Source organism: Poecilia latipinna, unplaced genomic scaffold (assembly GCF_001443285.1).
Source record: "Poecilia latipinna isolate Pla-1442-1.1 unplaced genomic scaffold, P_latipinna-1.0 Scaffold653, whole genome shotgun sequence".
NCBI classification, from domain to species: domain Eukaryota; kingdom Metazoa; phylum Chordata; class Actinopteri; order Cyprinodontiformes; family Poeciliidae; genus Poecilia; species Poecilia latipinna.
Genome location: NW_015113269.1, coordinates 272,740 through 295,861, shown reverse-complemented (window position 1 = coordinate 295,861; position 23,122 = coordinate 272,740). Strand labels below are relative to the sequence as shown.

The following is a 23,122-nucleotide window of genomic DNA, read 5'->3' as shown; positions in this document are numbered from 1 at the left end:
ATAAAAATCTCCTATTAAGCACCTTTTGCCATGCAAATATTAATCGTTTTATCCAAAACAGAATCAACAGATTAGCCCAAAGCTGTACTGATGTCAAGTTAAGCAGAAACAGCTGAGCTTTTCACACGTTGATGTTAGAAGTATTTTTTGCTACAAATGCTGTCATTGGATTTTAGGACGGTCGTGACCTCTAACCCCATGATCCACAGTCTCAAAAATCCTTTCTATTTAGTACATGAGGTTTTTATTTCCCCAACTATCATTGAGGCGAATCAATGTAAAAATACTAATTTCCTGCAGTGTATAAATCTGAAATGATCCCATTCCTGATGTGTATTCTGTATTTATTCTGTAAATAAAAGGAAACTTTAATCACTTTCTTAAACTGACTAAACAAAACTCTTATGATGTGCTTGTCACAAAAAAAACCCCCAACATAAATAATGAAAATCACAGCAGACTTTTCAAAACAAAACCTATTTTTACACAGAAGCTACAAAATAAATTGCTGCTGAGCAACATTTGTTTGCCCGCTGCAGGTCTGTGGGACAGCACATGCGGTTTCACGGGGAGATGAGTCACCTGGAGTGTGATGTTGCTCGTGTCGATGCCAGAAATCTGCACGTTGGGGCACACCAGGCTGGCCGGGGTCAGCTGGAGGTGGATGCCGTCCAGCGTGGTCAGGCCGTCCGGGAGGGAAACGGTGAGGTCTCCCGCAGCTGAAACACGTACGCAGGCAGAACTTTACAAGGCTGTAATGGTTTACAGTGTTCCTCCTTGAGACTGTGAAAGCCTGTTATGTCAGACTTCAAGCTTTTCTATCAATCCAAAGAGCTTTCGCTTGATCAGAAATGCATCTAAGCTGAGGACAGACATGACAAGGGATCTTTGAAGGCTCTCTGATTAGATTTAGGCTGGAAAGATTCAAAAGCTGTGCTGTGAATTGAAGAGATAAAGCAAAGAAAGTGGCGCTTGGTGGTAAAACAGCTTCGTCCTCCTGGGTTTGACTTGTTAAGCCGTGACATGAATCATATGGTCTGAGTAACAGCACAGATGCTCCCATAAAACGTCCCACCAACACAGAGATGATGATGGTGATGGCCTTTTTCAGGATTTCACCTACACTGCAAAAACACAAAACCTTACCAAGTAGTTTTGGTCCAGTTTCTAGTGCAAATAACTTATTACAATTCAAATAAGACAAAAATGACTTACAAGTAACTTTTTGTCAATGTTTAGGAGTTTGTTTGAGTCGATAATTCCTTAATATTGACTAAAACAAACATTGTTGCACTGGCAGAATTGTTTTGTTATAAGTGAAATAAAATCTGCTAGTGGAACTATTATTTTTTAAGTATGGCGCTAATTTAAGACAAAACTAACTTCCAAGTTTTTATCAAGATATAGAAGCTTTGTTTTAAGTTAATAATTCCTCAACATCAATTTTAAAAGGACTAGTTCCACTGAAAGATTTTGTTCATTTATAATATGGCAAAGATGTGAATAAATCTGCCAGTGGAACTAATTTTTTTAAAATCAATATTAAGGAATAATTGACTTAAAAACAAACCTCTATATTTTGCTGAAAAGTGACTTGCAAATTAGTTTTGTCGTTTTTCAAGTGTACTAGAAATCATACTTGGTAAGATTTGTGTGTTCACACGCTGCCTTTAGAGCATTAATTATGAGCTGTATATCACAGAGTAGTGATGTCAAAGTGACTCTTCAGGATAATGCAACATGTCGCCCTGAGCTGAGATGCTACGCTCAAGTGGATAAAATCAATTCTTTGTAACAAATTCCACATTAAGTGCTTTATATCTGCTCTGCAAACCATTTTCCTTCAACAAAATGCATTTCATTGTTCAGTTGTCATCAACAACACCCACCTGACATAGAGGCTGGCAGGATGGCCTGGCTTACGAGGCCCGGCTGCAGCAGGTTCTGGTCGAACTGCCCGCTCAGAACCTGACTGGTCGGAAGGTAGATGCTGGGGTCAGAGCTGGGCGCCTGCAGCAGACCCACAGGCTGGAGCGGCTCAGAAGCCGCCGGTTGCTGGCTCTGACCGGAGGCCCCGGTCTGCCCGGTTCCTGAGTCCTGGCTGTGTCTGGAGTGGCCGGCGGAGGAGCGCTTGGATTTGCGGCTGTCGCTGTTGGGCCGGAAGTGGCACTGGATGTGGGTTTTGCGGTGCCCCGAGGTCCTGAAGCGCAGTTCGCAGAAGGGACACTTGAAGGGCTTGGAGCCCGTGTGGAGGCGCATGTGCACCTTAAGGCTGCCCTTTGTGGAGAAGGAGGTGTTGCACATGTGACAGCTGAACAGTTTCTGACCTGCAAAAATAACGCAAGTCAAATCGCTGCTCAAAATCAAGTTTGCTTCTTTGAAATCAAACGTCTGTGAAAAGACTTCATTTCTCCTTTGTGCTGCTCACCTTTTGTAAAAGTTGAAAATATTTTACAACTTGAAAATTACAAGAACAACCTTTGTTTTGGGAGTCTGCTGATGACAAGAGCTTCAGCACTTTGATGGATTTCTGCTTTTGATTTCAATTTTAAATCCAATCCAATTCAATCCAAACACCAAGTACTGCCCAACGGATGAAGTTATACACCTTCTATTAATGCCAAACTTCAGCTATTGATTAACATTAGAGTGTGAGTAAAACACATTGTGATAGTCAGGGCCGTTTCTTCCATTGAAAACAACTCTTTTAAAATAAAATATATATTTTTCACAATATCACTGGTGAAGCTATTCTGTAGCTGTAAAAAAAACTTTTAGAGATGCACCAAGAAATTGTTGGTTATTTAAATAACACACTTGCATTTTTTATTTTTTTTTAATTTATGTGTGGCATAGTAAAAAACATTCTGTTACTATTTGCGGTTTTTAAAGATAATTCAGGACTGGCTAGAATCAGCTTCAATGTAACAATGCTGCATAATTATGTCTCATTGTTTTTAATGCATTGTTCCCCTGCTTCGTACACCTCACTGGTGTTTTACCTGTGTGTGTTTTCACATGGCAGTCGAGGGTTGATTTCACCGTAAAACTCTTCCCACATTCGTCACACTTGTAAGGTCTTTCACCTGTGTGGATCCTGATGTGTCTAAATAGGAAAGCAGATTGTGAAAAGTCACATGCAGAATAACTCGCTGACACAGATACGTTTCACATTTGTGAACACAAAAAAAGAGATAAAAAAAAAAGAGCAGGTATGAAAAACAAGAAAAAAGTTACTGCTAAGTCTCTGGGTCATATTAAAATATAGGGAGAAATACGGCTCACTGTAGCATTTTCAAAAGGAAAACGGCCTGAAGGCTTGACAGAGGAATTTGGGATTTGTCCAAAAAACATGAAAGAGGAGCTTAAAGTTTTTCATTTTAGCACCAAAACATTTTGCGATAAAGAGAAAATGTGGCACTAAAGATTATTTACCCACTTCTAAAATTGCTGAGAGACATCTTATAAAACTATAATTGGTAGAGTAGCTCCACTGATCAAAGAGAGCTAAAAAATCTTTGAAAAAAATAAACAGAACAAAAAACCCCCTGGTGTGACAGTAAGTAAAAGATAACCGTTAGATGGTATCTTTGCGAAACAATAACAGTAACAATAACTCTGATAACAACAGTTTGTTGTAGAGGTACAATTTATTCCATTTAGTTTGTTTATTCATATAAATAAATGCTAGTTTAACAAAACAGCTGTTGATCAGGTTTAAAGGAGGTTTATTTCAAAGAGGTGATTTCTCTTAAAATGACTTGGCAGACCTTGTAACCTCTTTTTGGCCATGTCCACAGCTTATTCCAGATTGAGGTCAAGACTTTGTGATGGACTTTGACCTTCTCCCTAAACCTGCATGTAACTAATTTGGATGTATGGAGCGGATTGTTGCTCATTTGGAAAACTCAAGCTGATGTTCCAGCTTAAATTCCAGACTGATGCTTCAATATTTCCATATGACGTTATTTCCTGAAGCGCACCCGTCCCTCCTGAAGCAAAACACCGACGCATCACGAAGCTGCCAATCCTTTACCTGACAGCTGGGTTTAATGTTTTTCCTTTGAACATAACTGCTTGTTATGACCAAACGTTTTCATTTTAGTTGTACCACATCTTTTGAAATGCCTCCAAAAGATGTGGCATTTATTCCTGAGTACATGTGCAAACTATGTTGTGCTTTTGCAGAGTTTCTTTCTATTGGAGTCTTTTAGCTAGCATCAGTAACACTGCTTGCTTCCACGGGGCTAATGATGCTAGCAATTTCAGCTAGCATCTTGATAAGGTCTTTTGCTTTCCGTTTTGGGGTCAAGACTCACATTTCACACCAAAACCTGTCCATCTCTGAGATGGATCCATCTTTCTCCCAATCGATGCGGTTGCTGGAATTCTCAATCTATTTATATCTTAAATTTGATTGAGGGTTTATAAGTTTTACACTGCAGCATTGGAAAGACCAGAAAAGCTTACGTCCTTCTGACTTGACAGGAAAATGACCAGAAACAGAGGTGTGACCTTTACCTGACGAGGTCGCTGGGCTTCTTGAAGCTCTTGGGGCAGTAACTGCAGCAGTTGGCAAACTTGGGTTCGGTTTCCAGCTCCACCGCTTTGTCCTTGATCTCGCTGATGCGATCCCTCTCGGCCGCCGACTGGGCGAGGATCCGCTCCGACACGGAGGCCTCCTCTCCGGGGTCCTTGGCCAGCTCGGCTGCCTGCTCCTCGGTGAAAGTGATGATCTCCAAACTCCTCCTTTTGGACGTTTTTTGATCTCCGTCGTCGTCGTCATCGTCGTCGTCATCCCCGTCTTGAGGCTCGAGATCTACAACTGGCAGACGTGCGAACTGTCAGCGCAACCTGAAGTTTGAACATGCCTACCCTTTACTTCAAGATTTTACCTTTGTTTCTTTTCGGTGCAGAACAACACAAAAAAAGAATAAATGAGAGACGGATGGAGCGCAGCATCAATGTGAAGCTCTTTAATCACGTGAGCTGAACTTAAATAAGTTGACTGGGAAACAGACTCCGCTGAGAACCGCATGAAAAGGGTTAAAAGTAGCTGCAAATATGGCTCCAAGTATCAAGTGTTCATTGCATCATTTTATCTTTCTTATCAATACCACAGTTTCAGGCACACCGGTACTTTTTTTCTACAGGTCAAGACAGAGTGACGTGGTCAGGTTGGGTGTTATCTCACAGTGCAGCTGCCTACACTGGAGGACAGCCTTGGTCATTTGTCTGACACCTCGCACAGCTGAAGCTTAAACATCTGATGTGGACTCACACACTGAGCCACGCAGAGAGCATAATTCCCTCAGTGCATTTCTCAGAAAAGTCCACGCAGTCTTACGGGTTTTCTCAGTATTTCTTAGAACAGATTTGAAATTCTCAAAACCACTTGTTCAATCTTCAAATGATTGTGTCCCCTTGCGCACATTGAGAACGCAGTTTCTTGTTTCTGATGTTCAAAAGCATTTGCTTTTGCTTTTGAATGTCCAACATTTTCAATTGCTTGTGGCGTGTTACAGGTCTTCATTGAATGGTCTGGACCTCCACAACATTTAAGCATAAGTTTGTGACCCACAAAAAGATTCTCATGGAGTTCCTCTCATCCTGCTCCTCAATCCTTTACTTTATTGAAGATCTTGTTTTCCCCTCTGCATGAAAATGGGAAGTATAGGAAAACTGCACTGTAATTCTTACAGGACTGCATGAACAGTTTTCCATAAGGAGATTGTCTTATGTTTTTCTTAGTGCTGTCTTTTCCTTTCTGTGTCACATTGACGAGGTATGTCAACAAATTACAGTAAAATGTGAATTCTGTCCAGTCTCTTGCCATTAATCTCCCACAAATACAATTTACAGTACTTGTCATTAAAACTTTAACCTTAGATCATATCGGAACATCCCTTCAGAGTACCCTGCTATATTGACAGCATGACTTATTATTTTCATTGCCCGATCTGTATTCAGTGAAACAAAGGCTCATCATTCTGATGCACTGAGATGTTCATGGACAAATATTTACTTTTGAGAGATGAAGTAAGGATTTTGAGAAAGAGACTAGCTTTTGCAGGTAATCCATGCTGTTCTGCTGTCTGCATGAATTGTTTCGAGGGATGCTTTGCAAATGTCGAGGTTGATTCGAGAAATGCACCAAAGCACCTGAGAATATCTGTAATTGATAAAGGGCTACTAGACCAACTGTTGTAATCTTGTTGACACGTCTTTGGATTTTATAAAACATCGAAAACTGACTGACTGTCAACTCAGGAGCAGAGCTGTATGTATTGCTGACCTGCCTTACATGCTGATTGGTCTCATGGTGATGTTTATTTTTCTAAAGTACTCCAATAATTTATCCTGACATTTGCTGAACAACTCTGTTTACTGATGATTTACCTTACACCACTTCTAAAGGAATATCCTAGCCAAACATACTGAACATATGCCAACCGCAACAAAGATATTCATTGGTTTTGATCAGGTTATTCAATCATCAGGTTCATTCAGCATCCAGGTTTTTCAGGAACCCCTGATCATTCATGTGACCTCTTTGAAAAAGTATTTCTTTAGAAGTGTGGACTGTCAACGATGACATTAGCGTTCGGGTTGTCTGTGCTGAGATGGTATTTTAGGCTTCATTAGCTTTGGTGACAATTTAACTCCTTTTAGCACAACTTTCACGCAGTAGACTTTAGAAGACTATTGTGCCATTAGATCATTTTTTTTTTTTTGTTCTTTTTTCATCTAGTGTGTCAAGAGAAGCGGCTTTGGCGTCCATCGCTGTTGTTCTCGGTTGTCACTTGTGAGTAAAATTTACAGGCGTACCAGAAACGTGCAAATACAAAGGTTCCGGCCGCAAATGTATTAATTGCGGCAAAGTTTTAAACAATTAAAAATCTATGGAATGAATTCGCGTGAATGCATTAAAGTCCCAGCCCTCTGTTATCTATATTTAATAAATGATATAACATTTTTAGCCTTATGTCCATATGTTCCACTAGTACATAAAATCCTATAATAATATTCTTCACTGTAACACAACAAAATGTAAAAAAGTGAAAAAACCCATGAAAATGAATCTAAATCACTGAGAAGGAGCATCATGTGAGAAATTGTGACAACAAAAATCATATAAAGAGCTGAGAAATCCAGATATGGTGTCGACGTCCTTACCTTTTTCCTCCACACCGTGCTCCTTCTTCATATGCTTTTTACAAAACAGACTGGTGCGGAAGCACTCGTTACACATGGAGCATTTGAATGACTTGCTGTGGATAAACGCATGCCGACTCAGACTTCCATTAGTAGTGAAAGAAGCTTCACAAACGTCACACTTATACGGCTTCATCCCTGTAAGGCAGAGGTGAGAGCAAAGCTGAGTGTCTGAAGTTTTCTAAGTATTTGAAACCGAAATTAGAAAGCAGATTTCCTCTGATGCGGTTCCGGACAACATTGAGGGATTTTAGAACTCTCTGTTCGATACAGAAACGATTCAGAACGTTTTCCCACCTCTGAAAAGAAAGCTCACCTGTGTGTGTGTTGAGATGGGACTTCAGCACTCCAGCCGAAACAAAACCTCGTCCGCAGAGGTGACATGCGTACGGTTTCTCCCCTGTGTGGGATCGGATGTGTTGCTTCAGATGGCTCGACTTTTTGAAAGCTTTGGAGCACCAGCTGCATCTGAAGACAGGCGAGGGTCAGGTTTAGGAAAATTTATTTATCATTTCAGGTCGTCTTAATGCAAAATGGATGAGAACAGAGTGTTCGGGCATGTAATTTTAAGACGGATTCAGCCAGGAGGAATTATCTCCCGTCTCCAGAGGAGCCGGCTGGTAAAACAAAGCCTTTGTTTCTTGTTTGTTTTGTAGCCGAAATAAATGTTTGCAAGAAGAGAGCCAGTTATTGGAACAATGAGCAACTATTGAACAAGTGAGAATGAAAACTGCAGAGGCAATAGCTCTTTGTTTTAGAAGGTTTCTTCTATTCAAGGCTATTCACACATCAGATCCGCTGATTTCTGTCTCTCTCATGTTTTATTCATTTTATTCACTGTGAAAAAGAAATTTAAACAGTGATAAGACTTTCCTAAATTTAAATCTACATTGTAAAATCCAGAGATTTATTTATTTTTTTTTTACAGTCAGAGAAAATAAGCAAACCGAGTCAATGTCGTGCCCGGTTCCACAGCTTTGATTCCTATTCAAGTATCTTTTCAAGCTTATGGAATGGTCAGGCCTAATTTTATGGGATCATCAAGTTATGACAAAATTACACCATGCAAACATAATTTACTATATGCAGAGAAACATGATCTTATTAGACACAAACAGTTAAATGTTGATTTTACAGTTTCAGAAATTTCCCCAAAGCTTCAAATTTGAGTTGGAAATTTAACACAACACCCAGATATTTGGAATCATCAACTTTTTGGATTTCCTCGTGATCCTTGAAACGAACCTGTAGGCTCTCTTGGTGTTGTCTTCACCGTCTTCCTGGTAGTCTGCTGCTTCTGTAGGCAGCTGGAGATCAGCCTGGCTGCTCTCCTGAAGAAGTCCGTTTGTCTGCATTAGCAAAGAAAAACCAACACATCAACAATCCAATTATAAAATATACCAGATTATATTTCACTGCTGCGGGAAAATTCCACTGCATGCTTTTTGAAACAGTTTAATCAATTCTTAAGTCTCCTGGGAGACTTAGATTAAAAAATTAGCTTTACTCAACTGTTTCTGAAGCAAAACAATGTAAAGGGCATATCACCTTTTGAAAACACAAAAGATGATTTATTTTTTTTATTTTATTTTTTTTTTTTTTTTACAAAATTTGAGTACTCACAACCTCTGAGCTGGGGACATGGAGCAGGTTTGGAGGATGATAGCTGGAAGACAGAGCCTGGGACTCCAGTGTGCTGGAATCCTGCAGCTGCTGGACAGCGGAGAACTGGGGCTGGTTGTAGCTCGGCTCCGGTATGGTGAACCCTGGGTGTGGGAAGTAGAGATTGTTTATTTCCTGGATAATTGCGTTCTTAGCACAACCACAGAAGCTAATATCTACGGTCTTCCTTATGTCGGCTGTTGATGATACAGCCAGCCTTCACCGAAGAAATTAAATATTGCTCCTACTGGATTGGCTACTTTGCAAATGTCAGGCCGAAGTAATGCTGTTTAACACATAGGCGAGTTTTTCACAAATAACTTAGTTACTTTCCATAGAACAAAATACTGAATAGAAAAGGATCCACTGTGTTTCCATCTTCTTGCTATTTGTGTTTATTTGTATTAGGGCTTATGACAGTGATCGTGGAGGATTGTGTTGTATTTAACTGAGGCAATGGTAACAGCATAGTTATGTTTTCACTGTAGGGACATATATATATATATATATATATATATATATATATGACATAAATAGTGTTGTAAATATCAGCTATTGGCCACAGCAATATTAACTTTAGATAATGATATCGGTCCTAATTTTCATGTAGTTGAGGGTCTGGATTATTGCACTGATTATTTTAGTGGCAGTGTTTCTATTTATGATCGCAATGTAAATTGTTGTTCCTAAAACAGGTAGGAATGAAAAATAAGGAAAAAAAAATAGTAATAATTTGATGTTATCTCTCATCTTTTATCCACGTTCGATTCATATTTATCTCCAAGGATACAGTAATTTCATTTTCTTAATCTTATTGTTCCAAGTTTTCCAAAAATGGTGGGAGCTCCATAAACAATGCCCCATATCCTACATTTTATTTTTTACTTGACGGTGGACATCATAGACGCTACATTATCAAAACTGAATACAAAATGTTGTTTTATTATGAGTTTTTGATATAAAATGACAATAAATGATTTTTGTTACTTATTACTATAACTGAAAGATTGCTATTTCTAGGACGTCTTTCATGTCTCTTTGGGGCTGTTACATTTTGAAGAGCTGCTCATTTTGAAGCCACATGTGAACTCCAAATGCTGCATCATCTCCCAGCACCAATAAAACCAGGGGATATAAACCAGCTTACCAAATGAGATTCTGCTGGAAGTGACTAAATAATGCTGGGTTTCCACGAGGGACCCAGAGGGCTGCATGTCATCAATAGCAACACTTCAATTACAGCACATGACAGCACTCCAGCTCTGACGGTGTGGCACCACAGGCTAAAGGTTTGATGTTCAAGAGCCCCTCTTATCCAGATACACGAGACGCGTGCCCTTCAAAATCTGATGGCAAACCGGTCCGCGTGTCTTTCTCCTTGAGCCAATTAGATCTCCCATCTGTTCTGCTTAGATGTGAAGGTCACACTACATCCTGGGAGAGCGGAAAAAGACGGACCTATCTGCTAAATGTTTGATGAGCGAATGTTAAATTGTTTGTAGCATCAGAACAAGCTGTGTTTTCAGACTGGGCAGGAGAGTAAGAAGTGCTGGCAGGGAGGGTGGCAACAATGTGGTGGGAAGAAAATCATATATCTTTGAGTTATGCAGGAGAAGAAAGACTCTTTCTCTTACTTCTCTCTTTTCCCAGTTGAAAGTGGAAAATTTAGATTTATTATAGAAATTATGTCTACATCTCTCCTAAAAATCGTGAAGCTACAAAAACAATAATATATAATTTTTCTGGCCAGAAAATCAGTTCCACTCTAATTAAATCAGGTGTGTGGTTTAGTGATTATAGTTATTTACTCAGCAGTGTAGGCAGATGCCAAGTCATGTTTGAAAATAAAAAAAGTAAAATCTGTAACTGTAAAGGTTGTCAGGAGAGAGGAATCACATAAACTCACTATAGCCACGGTTCATACCACGATTAGCTTGTTATGCTGACATTACCGTATGACTTCTGCCCATTTTTTACTTAACTTTCCAATAATAAGCTTATAGTCAGCGCTCTAAACAGATACGATTTTTGAGCAATGTCCTTTTGAGACTTACCTGGCTTGTTCAAGGTTTCATTAACCATTTCTTGAACAAATGTCAAGCTGGTAGTTGATCAACATAATCATTTCTGTATTAAAAATCTGTTTTATTAGTCTTATGTTTGGACTTTTATTAACTGTAAGCCGTAAATATGAAAAATAACAGAATGAAGGCTTGAAGAATAACACACTGCAATTAATCTGTAAAAGAATTTCACTTTTTGAACTGAATTATTGTAATAAATTGACTTTTTGACGGTATTTCAATCTACTGAGGTGCGTCGGTTGAGACACATGTTTGATGGTGTTCAAGTTTATAGCACGCAATATGTAAAATAAAGAATTTTCAAAAATGTTAAAACCTTCGGGATGAAAGTGGAGTCAACTTGAATGACTGTGTTTTTCGTTTTTTTTTTTACCTTGTGTTAGACTTTGCTGGTCAAAGGTAGGCTGAGGTAGAGTCTGTGTCTCAAACTGACCGATATTCTGCGGCAAAGCATGTTGAGTGGTCACATACGAGTCTGCAAGAGCAAAGATCCACAAAACATTTGGTTAGGAAATGATTTCAGGGCACGTTTACACTTTAAATATTGGACTATAAACATTTGCTGACACAGCAGTTGATATGACTGAATTCTATTGTTAAACTCCATGAAAAACTTCATGGAGGGTCTCAGTCCAACAGGAAATAATACATGATTTTCTACATTTTTTATAAATGAAAATGTGTAAATTGTTGCATATATTTTCATATTCAGTATACGGCCAGTTTAAAAAAAAATAAAAGAAAGAAAAATAAAGATTTTTGTTGCACTAATGCAATTTATTCATTAGTAGCCGGGCAGGAAGTGAAGCAGAAAGAGATGAGAAAAAGAAAAACTTGTCTAATAATAGCCAATGAGTTAAGTTGATTCGTCTGATTCAGGGTGACAGTGATGACCCTACAAGTTATTGTTAGAGACCAGTTCATGTTTTAACAGACACTCTTCTTAAGCATATGAAATGCTAAAACACTTCAGAGACATATTTTTTCTAATTCTAAGTTTAAATAGACTGATATTGTTACTAAAGAGAGAACAAGTCTAAATGTAGTTATCCATTTCATATCTCTTTGTTCTCTCTCCAAAAACACATTTTACGTCTGCTGTTACCTTCGCCTTGAACTAGTGGCTGGTCAGCCAAAGGGGCATCGAGTGTCACTTGCTGGCCTCCATTCACAACCTCTCCCTGGCCCAGTCCCAGCATGCCTTGCTGCTCTGCTGCAGTAGTGGCAGCCTGCTGGAGAGACTCCGCCTCCATTTCCACCGGCATGTCATGGGTAACGGCGCCTGTTCCCAGCGGATCCTCTCCTGACTGTGGTTGCAGCTGCTGGGCCAGTTCATACCTGATTTCCCAGCACGACAGCAGAAAGTCAGAGCACAACACTAATCCTCAAAAAGGTCACTTCACTGCACACAAACAAACAAACAAACAAAAAACCCGCGAGGACCCACAAACCTGTGCGTCTTCATGTGCTTCCTACAGTTGGGTGACGACTTGAACGTCTTCTGGCAGTAGGGGCACATGTAAGGTCGGAGTTCGCTGTGAGTGGTCATGTGGCGCCGCAGGCTCCCGCTGGTGGTGAACGTTGTGTCACACACCAGACACTTGTACGCCTTTAGGCCCGAATGCGTTCGGATGTGAGCTTTGAGGACTCCGGAGGAGGCGAAACCTCGACTGCACTGGATGCACTTGTACGGCCTTTCTCCTGTGTGAGATCTGGGACAAACAGAGCAAAACGTCAACACAACTATAGTTTCACACACCAATTACACGGTGCGCGGTGGTGGGACTCGGCCAGACAGAGGTTGTGAATGGATGAAATGTTGGAAAACAACCGGATCAGTTGTGCGCAAACTGCTCTCCAATGCCTCCTCCAAGACCATGTACTACTTGGCTGACATTAATCAAATTCCATTAATTTTTAACGTGGTGGCATTTCCAGTTCATCTGTGATCCGAAATAAATTGCCTCTTGGTGTAGAGACTAATCTTCTGCTTGAGACATAACCCCATGAATCCATTTCTCCTAACAGAACTTTTACTTTGTGTTCATTCGTTCCTGCTTTTAGGCATTCTACATTACAGAGTAGATTTTTGAAAAATGTTTCGCTGTGGTATCTTGCTCATTAGTTTTGTGTTGGCCTTGTGAAACACTCCTGGACAACTTTATTTTTTTTTAAATGTGCATTAAAGATAAAGTTGCCATTGAGTTTGTGAATTATTCATCGCATTGAGATTTATTAACTTTAATGTAGTTATCATCCTGGAATTTTACCGGCAAAATGTCTGATCTTAATTACTTAGATTTGGTATAGAGGACAAATAATACTGAATGAGATATGTCATTTTAAAATACTAACAGCATCTGCCTTTATCTACTATTATTAATCAAAGTTCCATTCGGCTCAGAGCAACATTGTGTGACATGGATGGCTCTAGCTGATAAGAGCCTACAGTTTTTCTTCTTGTTTTGTTTCTGTGTAGCCACTTTTCTAGTTGAAACAGATACGACTGATGTAAGAAATCTTTTCTTTTTTTTTCTTTTCTTTTTTTTTTTTTTAAGTCTTCCACCAAGCGTCCAGGCAAACAGGGATTTATTCTTGCGGATACGTCTAAGCTCCTCCAGAAGGATCCGATTCGTATCAGATGAAAATGATCACATACAAACTCGGAAACCCCAAATGGGAGCAGATCAGCACAACACTGACAGCTGTAGAATAATGAAAAGCTCTGCTTAAAATCAAAGTGGATGTGTTGTCAAGATAGTGTTGCCACGGGAACAACATAAAAAAAAATAAAAATAAAAAAACTGCTGTGTCAGGGGGAGACATTTTTTATGAAACGAGAGGAAAAAATGTTTGTCATTATCCTTCTAGCATCTTTCACAGCTTGCAAAGAAATACAGAGCTGTGAAAAAAAAAGTGTTTTTTTGTCTCGGTTATATGGTTCAGATCTTCTAAAAAGTGTTAATATAAGAGAAATGTACGCTGAGTAAATAGAAAAAGGAGTTTTTAAAAGACACTTCAATTTACTAAGGAAATAAAAATCAACCCAAACAAACCTTTGTCTGGGTCTTTTTCCAGACAAAGATACGACAGACAGTCGTATCTTTGTCATTTTTCACATAGAATCATAAACTTTCTCTATGACACTGCCTTCAGAACGTCATCACAGCAACGTTTGTCCACTGATGCCATTCACAACCTTCTTAGGAGCGACGGACTGAGAAATAGTTTCTATGATAAGCTCAGTGGACTCACAGTTCCACCAGGTGTTTGCTAATTGTTGCTGCTGCTAGTCTGGAGGAGCTGTGTATGTGAACATGCATGAAATAATCAAAGCAACACTCCAGGTATGTTTTTGATGAAGGAATAACAATATAACATAATATAAAACTATTAAAAAAGCTGATTTTACAAAATAGCCCCCTTTAAGATTTTTATTTATAAAAAAAAATTAAATAAAACCAAGCACAGCTTTTATTTCAGTTCTCAGTTACACAAAAAGAAAATTCAACGGGGCATCCATACTTTTGGAAGGCGCTGTGTTTAGGCTTTAAGTTAAAACAAATTTCAAGAAGTTGGAACAAACAAAGAGAAAAACAAAAATTGAAGAGAATCACCAGTTTACTTCAAAGACGTTAATTTTTTTCTTTGGGGAAAAGCAGAGGGGAGACTTTCTTTACCAAACGTTAAGTAAATCCTATCAGCTCCTCCACCATCTACCAGCAGACAATTCTGTTTCCACCTTCTAATCAATTTATTCTCATTTCCCTCGGTGCTGTCATACCGTTCAACCCAAATTTATCACCTCCACCACCATCGCATTTCACTCTGCTCCATCTCGCTGGTTCCCCCTCCAGTTTTGTTCAGGAATTCATGGCATCATCCTGCCAATGTTGAGAGAATCTCAAAGAGGAAAACAATACCTGACATGTTGTTTTAGATGGCTTGACTTCTTGTAAGCCTTGCTGCAGTACTGGCACTTGTACGGCCTGTCGTTGCCCACAACTTCCAGGAACTGCTGAAAAGCAAGGCGGGGATTCTGGGAGGGGACGAGGCCTGGTCAAACAAACAAAAACACAAAACCTTCAAGTCTTCCACGTGAAGGCGCAATGGTGAGCATGCACACATTTATGACCAGCAAAATTCACAAAGTGTTCGCACCATAATCCGTGATGAGGATGGGTTCCTGCAAGGGGATGTCGGGCAGAGGTAAGATGTTCTTGGAGGCTTTGGCTTTGTTGGCTTTCCGTTGAAATCTGTTCTTCTTTTGCTGCAGGCTTTTGAAGTGTGACGCAATGTGCGTCTTCCTGTGACCGGACGTGCGAAAGATCTTGTCACAGTGAGGGCAGGGGAAAGGACGTACGCCTGAGGACACGGAGCGCAAAAGTAGCCACGTCACGTAAAAACTCACAGACAAACTCTAGTTATTAACCTGAAACAAAAACAATAATAAGCACAGGGTCTCTGCAGGGTCCACCCAGTCCAAATTAAAGCTTTCTAAAAACCTTTTTAAGACTATTATGATGAAAATTAAGTGCTGCATTACATCAGAAATGTATGATAGAAACATAGTATCGTATGGGTTGGCAACACACGTGATTTAATGGTGAAGATGAACGTTGTCTGGTCAAATTGCATTAGATTTACACTTAAACCATAATAGATGCAAACAAGCCTAGTTGCTAACTAGCTAGCTTACTTTGTTATAAATAGTTTTTTTATTAGCTAGCTAGCTAGTTTTTCTCCTCCCTTCATTTTCACTGCAGGAACCAGAACCAAAAGTTCCTACTAATAGAGCCACTAATATTTGCTAGCTAGCGTGTGTATATTAGCAGCTAGCTGCCAGTAACGTCAATTGCCTTGAGTCACAGAATGCAATGAAGTGACTCAAACGTTTGAATGACAGAAAAGTCCCACAAGAAAAAAGACTATGAAGGATATAAATAGTCCTGCCACCATAAAATATAAAACCTGTGATTAACGTATTTTAAGGCCAACTTACCTATTTTTTTTTTTTTAATGATTTTCAAACATTTTAATTCCTGAATTTTAGATACATGAATTTTAGACTTTTTAATGATGCGCGGACTCCCTGAAAAAATTAATAAATCTGATAAATGTCTGCTGAGTCGAATGGAAATAGTTTACATCACCAGAAAATATTAAACACTTGAAAGGAAGCATATAAATAACCACAGAACAAACACAAACGTAGACATTGAAAGCCTGGCTCTATCAACTCATACTAGAGGTTTCCACAGATGCTTGAACTGAATATGATCTACAACATGGCCTTTAGACGGTATTCAGATAAATAAAAGCCTTAGCATTGGCTTTCAGTGCAACCACTCCATGGGGCGGGCCGCCAACTTCACCTGTGTGCAGCCGCATGTGCACTTTCATGCTGCCTGAAGTGGAGAAGCGCTTCAGACAGCACTGACACTCAAAGGCCTTGATGCCTGTGTGTGTCTTCATGTGAGCTGTGAGGGTACTCTTCACTGCGAAAGCTCTGAAACACTGTTTGCACTTGAAGGGTTTCTCGTGGGTGTGGATGCGAATGTGGCGGACGAGGTCGCTGGGCTTCTTGAACTCTTTGGCGCAGTAAGGGCAGCCGTGCCAGCGCACACCGTCCTCTTCCCTGATCGAGCCTGTAGCGGAGCAAACAACTGAATCAGCTCTTCAAAGATATTCATGCTAAACGAACTGCTCCACGTCTTGTCATGTTACAACCACACCTTTCACTGTTTTACTGGTCTACTATCTTAAGGGTGCATTGTCACCTGATAGGCTTGTAGTTTCAGTTCAATTGGGGGCCAAACTTACAACATTTGTTACATTTTCAGGTGCAGCGGTTAATTTCACACTGTGTGAAATGAGCCAAACCCTTTGAAAAACCTGTTTACCTCCTCACCAGTGATGGCGCTGCACCTAGACCCACTGAAGGAAACATCTGAAGGAGACACTGAGCACAACATCCTTCTTCACAAAATGTAAGCAAAAATGAAATGGTGTGACACCTTAGTGGTTGTACGGTTTCCTTTTTGTCTTTAGTAAAAGACCACAAGTCATTTATCCCGGACAAGGAAGCTGGCTAAAACTGACGTGAAGATTAATGGAGCTAAATCCTGGAAGAACAAAAACAACTAAATACCCTAAATACCATTCTACACATGTATTTCCAGCTGTTTCATGTCATACATGAGATGAATTCTTAGCTATGAAAGCTTTGAAGACCTCTGACAGTAGCTCTCACAATTTAATAAATCTCATCTCACCCCACATCTTCACCTCCAGCCTACCTGGCATTTGTATAGGCTTCTTAAAAATGCTCCTCCTCTTCTCCCTTAGTGATTTGTCTGGGAACTCCACTTTCTTGCTCTCTGAAGCGGTGCCCTCTGTGCTCGGATTCTGAGACTCTCCGGATGGGGCGTCACTCTGCGGCTGGACGACACTCAGACCACTGTTCTCCAAAGCTTGCTGCAAACACAGAACAGCCATCCCGCCAAACCCGGATCAAAAAGCAGTCATAAGGAAAAAGTAGAAAAAAAAAACTGAGGAAACAAAGAGGAAAAGCTATTATCTACAAAATGATATTGGAGAATTCTTATCATCTCATCATTCATTTTTGGACATGGTTTGCAAAAGTGTAACATATCCAGGCATGAAAATGAAGCCCTGATCCCAATCCAAAGCTCAGCAATAATTGCCTCCATTTACACTGTCATGCATGGGTTCTATTAACTCTACGGCCGCGGCCACGGATGAAGCTTTCTGCAGAAAATTCATTATGTGCTTCCCATCTCCACTGCATGATTGAAGTTTCCCCTACAGTGAGAGAGACCCTGACGTCCAATCACTGCAGAAAAGCACATTGAATTATATCATAATTCAGTGTGCTTTATTATGATAAAGCATATAATAAAATATATGATATGTTTTACACCAGGCCCTTCCATTTCTTAACTGTTATCCTGAATGTATGGCTGCCATTCACTCACTTGCAGGATGTCCTGGTTGATTGCAGTTTCCATGGCAATAGCTGGCTCCGGAGGCTGAGGTTGAGCCGTCTCCCCACTGACCTGCTCCGACAGCTCCAAGAGCTGCTGGATGACATCTGTCACCCCCTCGCCACCCTCCGACCCCCCCACGGTCTGACCTGTTGTCTCGGTCTCCTGCAGTCAGATAAAGTAGAGGGGGAACAAGAGTGAAAATAGAGAGAGAGAAAAAAGGAATGAGCAACATGACGAAAGAACCGAGAGAGGCCAGAGTTTGATGGCTGACTAAGTTTTATTAGGGAACCCCCGGAGCATAAAATGAGCCAAGGATCGGGGAATGACTGAGCAGAATGCCAATGTCTGAATCACTGGTGTGCAAACACAGGTGACAAAATAAACACCAGGCTGTAGTTAAATCTAAATAAACAAATTTAATTTGTGGCAGCTAAACTGACATTTAACTGCAAATAAAAACAGTTTGAATAATCAGTGTGAAATTATTCACCATATTCAAATAGAATATTAATATAACCACACAAATTAAGTAGGCCAGTTTTTACAGAGACACAATTGAGACTTTTTTTTTTTAACCCATCCAGATGTCTGAATCTGGATGGTTTTTTTTTACTCCCATCACCTATCCGAGCATTTTAAAATGAATGCATTTGTCAATAAGTAGCCAAAATGCGGTGAATTGAAAAAAATGAATGGGATAGACATATCTACTGAAGACAAATCTAGCATCACATTTCATTAGAGGGCTGAGATCAGATTGTGAAAGTTTTTACACAATCAATGACATTACAGAGTTACGTTCTACAGAGCAACAGACACTACAGCATTTATATTTATATTTATCGTTTTCAGAGGTTTTTTTGTGTACTCCAGTAGTCAAGCAATGACATTTGGTTTTTCACTGTTGTGTCCTTGAACAATGACAATAAAGTACATCTAAGTCTAAGGGTGCTTTCACACCTGATAGTCCGGTAGACTCGGTTTGACTGAGGACCAAAACTGCAACATTTGTTCCATTTTCAGCTGGTGTGGTTCGCTTTCATACTGCGCTGTGTAAAACGAACCAAACTAAATGAAAATCCTGTTCACCTCCTCGCCTGTGGTGGCGCTGCACCAAGAACTACTGAAGGAAACAACACAAAACCTCAGAAGAAGACACTGAGTGCAACTTCTTGCTTGTTCATAAAATGTCAACAAAAATGGAGTGGAGTCACATTTGAGCTGTTGTAGGATTTCTCTTTTAACTTTGCTCAAAGATCACGAGTTATTTCTCCCGCTAGCACTAGTCTTGAGCTTTTGTTTTGGTTGTATTTTCCCAGAATGCCCTGCACTATTGTCCACTTCCTGCGTTTGGAGCGGTCTCCAGTTCGCTTGGCATTAACATAAACATTTGAACCACACCACAGTTCACTTCAACCAGGGGCCTAGGTTTATAGGTACACCAGTATGGTCTGCATCAGAGTTCGACTGTGCATTCACACCTCCCCAAATGAACTGAACTTTAGAGGCAAACAAACTAGAGCTCTGTTAAAAGGGCTACTATGAATGCACCCTGATATGAAGGCTATTTTAGTCCCAAAAGGTTGTGATTAGGAAAGCTGCTCTGCTCAGAATATTTTCTGACCACTCTTCACCTAAGATGTACATTTACTCCTAAAAATATAGTGGAACTGACCCATTAGCTAAGTCTACAATAAACTCACCTCTTGCTCCCTCTGAGAAGACATAGACTTATGTGTTGGACTAATGCAAGTATCTCTACATTTTGACCTCCAGCCGGTGCTTATTATCTGATAGACACTGAGCATGTGTGACAAGGCTTTTGCTCGCGTTTTCTTCCTCCGGCTCTCTTACCGAAGTGCTGGACGGCACCTCGATCACAGAGATGTGCATCTTGCTGATGTGGGCATTCAGGCTCCCCAGTTTCTTGAATACACAGCTGCAGTCCATGCACGGGAATAGAGGTACCCCTTTGGTCTGTGGGATAAAAAGGAATACACATGCACGCTGTTACTGCTTGCAAATGGCTTTTAAATATTCCTTTCTGTGACTTATTGCGACGCACTTCAAAGGGAAATGTATGACTATGGGAGCTCTAAATGGAGACCTGAAACCTAAGAAGACACAGAATTAGGTCTATTGATGGAATGTGAACTGGAAATTATTTGAAATCTTGAAGCTGAGCTAGTTTTATGTTGCCACTTTCACGCTCTAATCCTGAAGGAAGACTAATATTAAGCGCCACAGGCGAACACAGAAATCAGCACTTCAGCAGAATTGCACATTCTGTTTAAAAAAGGAAAATTCAACTGGATGCCCCATATATAACTCCTAACATGTGCTAACGACAGAATATGGAAGTTGTTACTGCAAAAGGTTTATTCAGATAAAGCAAAGAAAATGCAAATATGAAATATGTCTGTCAGGTTGCAAGAGAGTGAGAGAGAGCAAGACTTAAAACAGATATTAGGAAAGCTAAATTGAATACACAAAAGTTGTTCAACTGGATAAGTAACACAGAGGTACAGCAAACATCCACATTCTCATCTCTGATTTTACACACACAGAGACTGCTCTACTTCTGGTGCTAGCTGTGCTAACCATGCTAGTCAGCAATACAACATTGCCTTTCTTGCATTCCAGCAGAAAAAGTTGGTTTCAAAGGTGCTGCTCAATCAGAATGCTGTTCCCATATCTTCTTAGATTATCGGTCTTATAGACAAATCATGAGTGTCCAAAATTTTTATCAGCAGGTCAAAGTTTGTGGCGTTTCTTTTTTTTTTTTTTTTTTTATGTGGCATTTTATCTTCGAGTCCCTGGCAATAGCCAACGTTTGACTAATGGGTAATTCTGCCAGGACAATAAATCTTAAATTCCTTTTTTTATTTTGCTTTTGCAGCACAACCAGTGCATTCACCCAGGGGTATCCTTTTTTTTAATAAGTTAGAGGAGGGCTTCTGGTCAACTGTTCATCAAAAGTGAAGGCTGCTGTGAGAATCCATTCATTATGGCATCTCTAGGGAAATACTCTAGGGAAGTACCCGAGCTACAGCAACTGTGATGCGTCAGGTTTAATGTTTATAGAGAAGGAAGACTACATTTCTCCACGGACAAACATATCTGCTTCAGTTTTCTTAGTTTGCCAAGAATTCTTTCATGTGCATTGTTAGCAGTGTACCGTACAGCTCAGTCAATCGCTAAATCTACACTAGGAGGGAAACAAAACTGAATTTTAAAAACTTTGATTCAGGCAAAAAGAAACAAAAAATAACAAAAAACTGGGTTTTTTATTGGTGTGTCTAGCTGTTTCTAAGGCTCCACCTTCCAGCTGTAAAATCCAAATTAAGCAAGTAAGGTGCGCTGCTGAAATAAGAGAGAAAATTACTTTTGAATGGAAGCACTTTTCAAAACTTGACGTCAACACCTGAAATGATGGGTAAGTGATGGGCTTTGGAGGAAAAACTGTTGAGCACACCACTCTGGAAAAGGGGTTGATTGCTTTTTTGTGATGATCGCAACGGAAAACATCTGTGAGAGCGGACAGACTGCTCTCAGAAGCCGGGAAAGTTTTCTGAAGTAAAGTGGCTGCACTCTGGAAACCAAAAGGAAAACGTTGGAGAGTGTTTGGAGTGTGAAGCTATGAGTGGGCAAAGGCACTCGGTAAGGTGTTATCACCGACTTGATTGTAGGTTTGCGGCTTTAGGTTAAGACTGTGTGAAAATGTAAAACAAATACTTTTAACGAGCATAGCTGGGTGTAGGAAGAGCATTTGTCACATATGGTGGTTGCCGTGACATCAGAAAGAGGGTTAAAAAAAAAAAAAAACAAGAAAGAAGGCAACATGTCACATAACCAGCTATCAATGGCTTAAACGTTTTTTTTTCTTTTTCTATTTTCAGTGATCCAATGAATTCAGATGCTGAAAAAACAATAGATTAACTATGAACTTAATGTTCCATAAGAAATGCTTTGTTCTGAGAAGCGAGAGATAAAATTGTGCTAAATAAATTCATGGTTTCACCCTGTAATAGTTCAATAAGAAACATACTGAGTGGCCATTACAGAGGCAGATATATTGCTTCATTACTAGAGGGATGATGAGCTTGCCATAAAAGACTTCATTTCCGCTGTATAGTTTTAAGCTCATAATATTAGCCCTGCCAACAGCACCATGAATGTGTCCCACTACATTTATGATTTATTTTTACTTTTTGTAAAAAAATAAAAAAAAAAATGTATTTACTCATAAGGGAGTAAATACAAAAAAGCAGTGATAATTTCCCCTTATTAAAAGGAAGAAGCTATAAAAACCAACTGGGCTGGATGGAAAATATGATCCTCTTTAAATGTGGTTAACCAAATTTTGTAGGGCTGGCAATCAACTATTGTATCGCTTTTCCTGGCAATCGTAAACGGAAATGCATAAGAAAATGCAAATAAATACTTCAATTCCTTTTTGAAATAGGAAAATAAATATTTCATTGCCTAAAATGCAACAGTATAGCTTTCACTTCAGTGTACCATGCTCATTTGTACCAGAGGATGCAACTGCAGCTAAAAATCAATTACTAAATTAATTAAATAACTCAGCCCTAAAATCTTTTAGAAAAACCTGATCTAATTTATTTCACCATCATGTCAGACCAGTAAAGAAATCCCTTAAATAGAGATGTAACAGATGTAATTACTGGTTTAAAGTACAGCACTATCACATCCCTCTGTGAGGGTAGGATGACTCAGGTGAAGAGTAAACAGGAAACACATTATCTGCATAATGGATTTCTTATTCCTTTATCGATGGAGCCCCTGCAGTTCTGGTGAAAAAGCTTCTGAGCTCTTGTTTCACGTGTGAAAATATTACTGCCTCCACATTCCTGGAAGAACCACCAGCACTTAATCAAATGCAAACAGGAACCCGTTTCCAGGGCTCTCAATATGGCTACGAAGGCAAGAAAAACACCTGCATCCAATTTATCAATTAGGCCAGCAAATCATAAACGGCAAACTCTCTCTGAAACAAGAGAGGTGAAGCACTCTTGTGGAAATTGCATGTGTTATTTAAACGGCCCTGCTGTTTTGCCTTCTTGAAATAATTCACTCACTCATGTAAAAAGAAAAACAAACTTTATAGAGAATTTCTAAAACATAGAA

At 39.7% G+C, this 23,122-nt stretch overlaps 1 protein-coding gene across 1 annotated transcript in view; it reads right to left on the bottom strand.

The window, feature by feature from the left end:
• Positions 1 to 582: 582 nt before the first annotated feature.
• The window catches only part of LOC106954395 (zinc finger protein 236), a gene marked incomplete at its 3' end in the record, with an annotated part of 38,232 nt that continues 15,692 nt past the window's right edge, over positions 583 to 23,122 (bottom strand). The window contains exons 7-23 of the mRNA XM_015043864.1: positions 19,826 to 19,948; positions 17,960 to 18,133; positions 17,261 to 17,438; positions 16,337 to 16,609; positions 15,123 to 15,326; positions 14,885 to 15,017; positions 12,413 to 12,673; positions 12,067 to 12,299; positions 11,335 to 11,436; positions 8,839 to 8,981; positions 8,461 to 8,564; positions 7,532 to 7,683; positions 7,177 to 7,353; positions 4,522 to 4,825; positions 3,003 to 3,106; positions 1,890 to 2,327; positions 583 to 719 (exon numbers count right to left, since the gene is read on the bottom strand). Coding sequence (XP_014899350.1) covers positions 583 to 719; positions 1,890 to 2,327; positions 3,003 to 3,106; positions 4,522 to 4,825; positions 7,177 to 7,353; positions 7,532 to 7,683; positions 8,461 to 8,564; positions 8,839 to 8,981; positions 11,335 to 11,436; positions 12,067 to 12,299; positions 12,413 to 12,673; positions 14,885 to 15,017; positions 15,123 to 15,326; positions 16,337 to 16,609; positions 17,261 to 17,438; positions 17,960 to 18,133; positions 19,826 to 19,948 — 3,240 coding nt within the window. The remainder of the gene's footprint in view (positions 720 to 1,889; positions 2,328 to 3,002; positions 3,107 to 4,521; positions 4,826 to 7,176; positions 7,354 to 7,531; positions 7,684 to 8,460; positions 8,565 to 8,838; positions 8,982 to 11,334; positions 11,437 to 12,066; positions 12,300 to 12,412; positions 12,674 to 14,884; positions 15,018 to 15,122; positions 15,327 to 16,336; positions 16,610 to 17,260; positions 17,439 to 17,959; positions 18,134 to 19,825; positions 19,949 to 23,122) is intronic.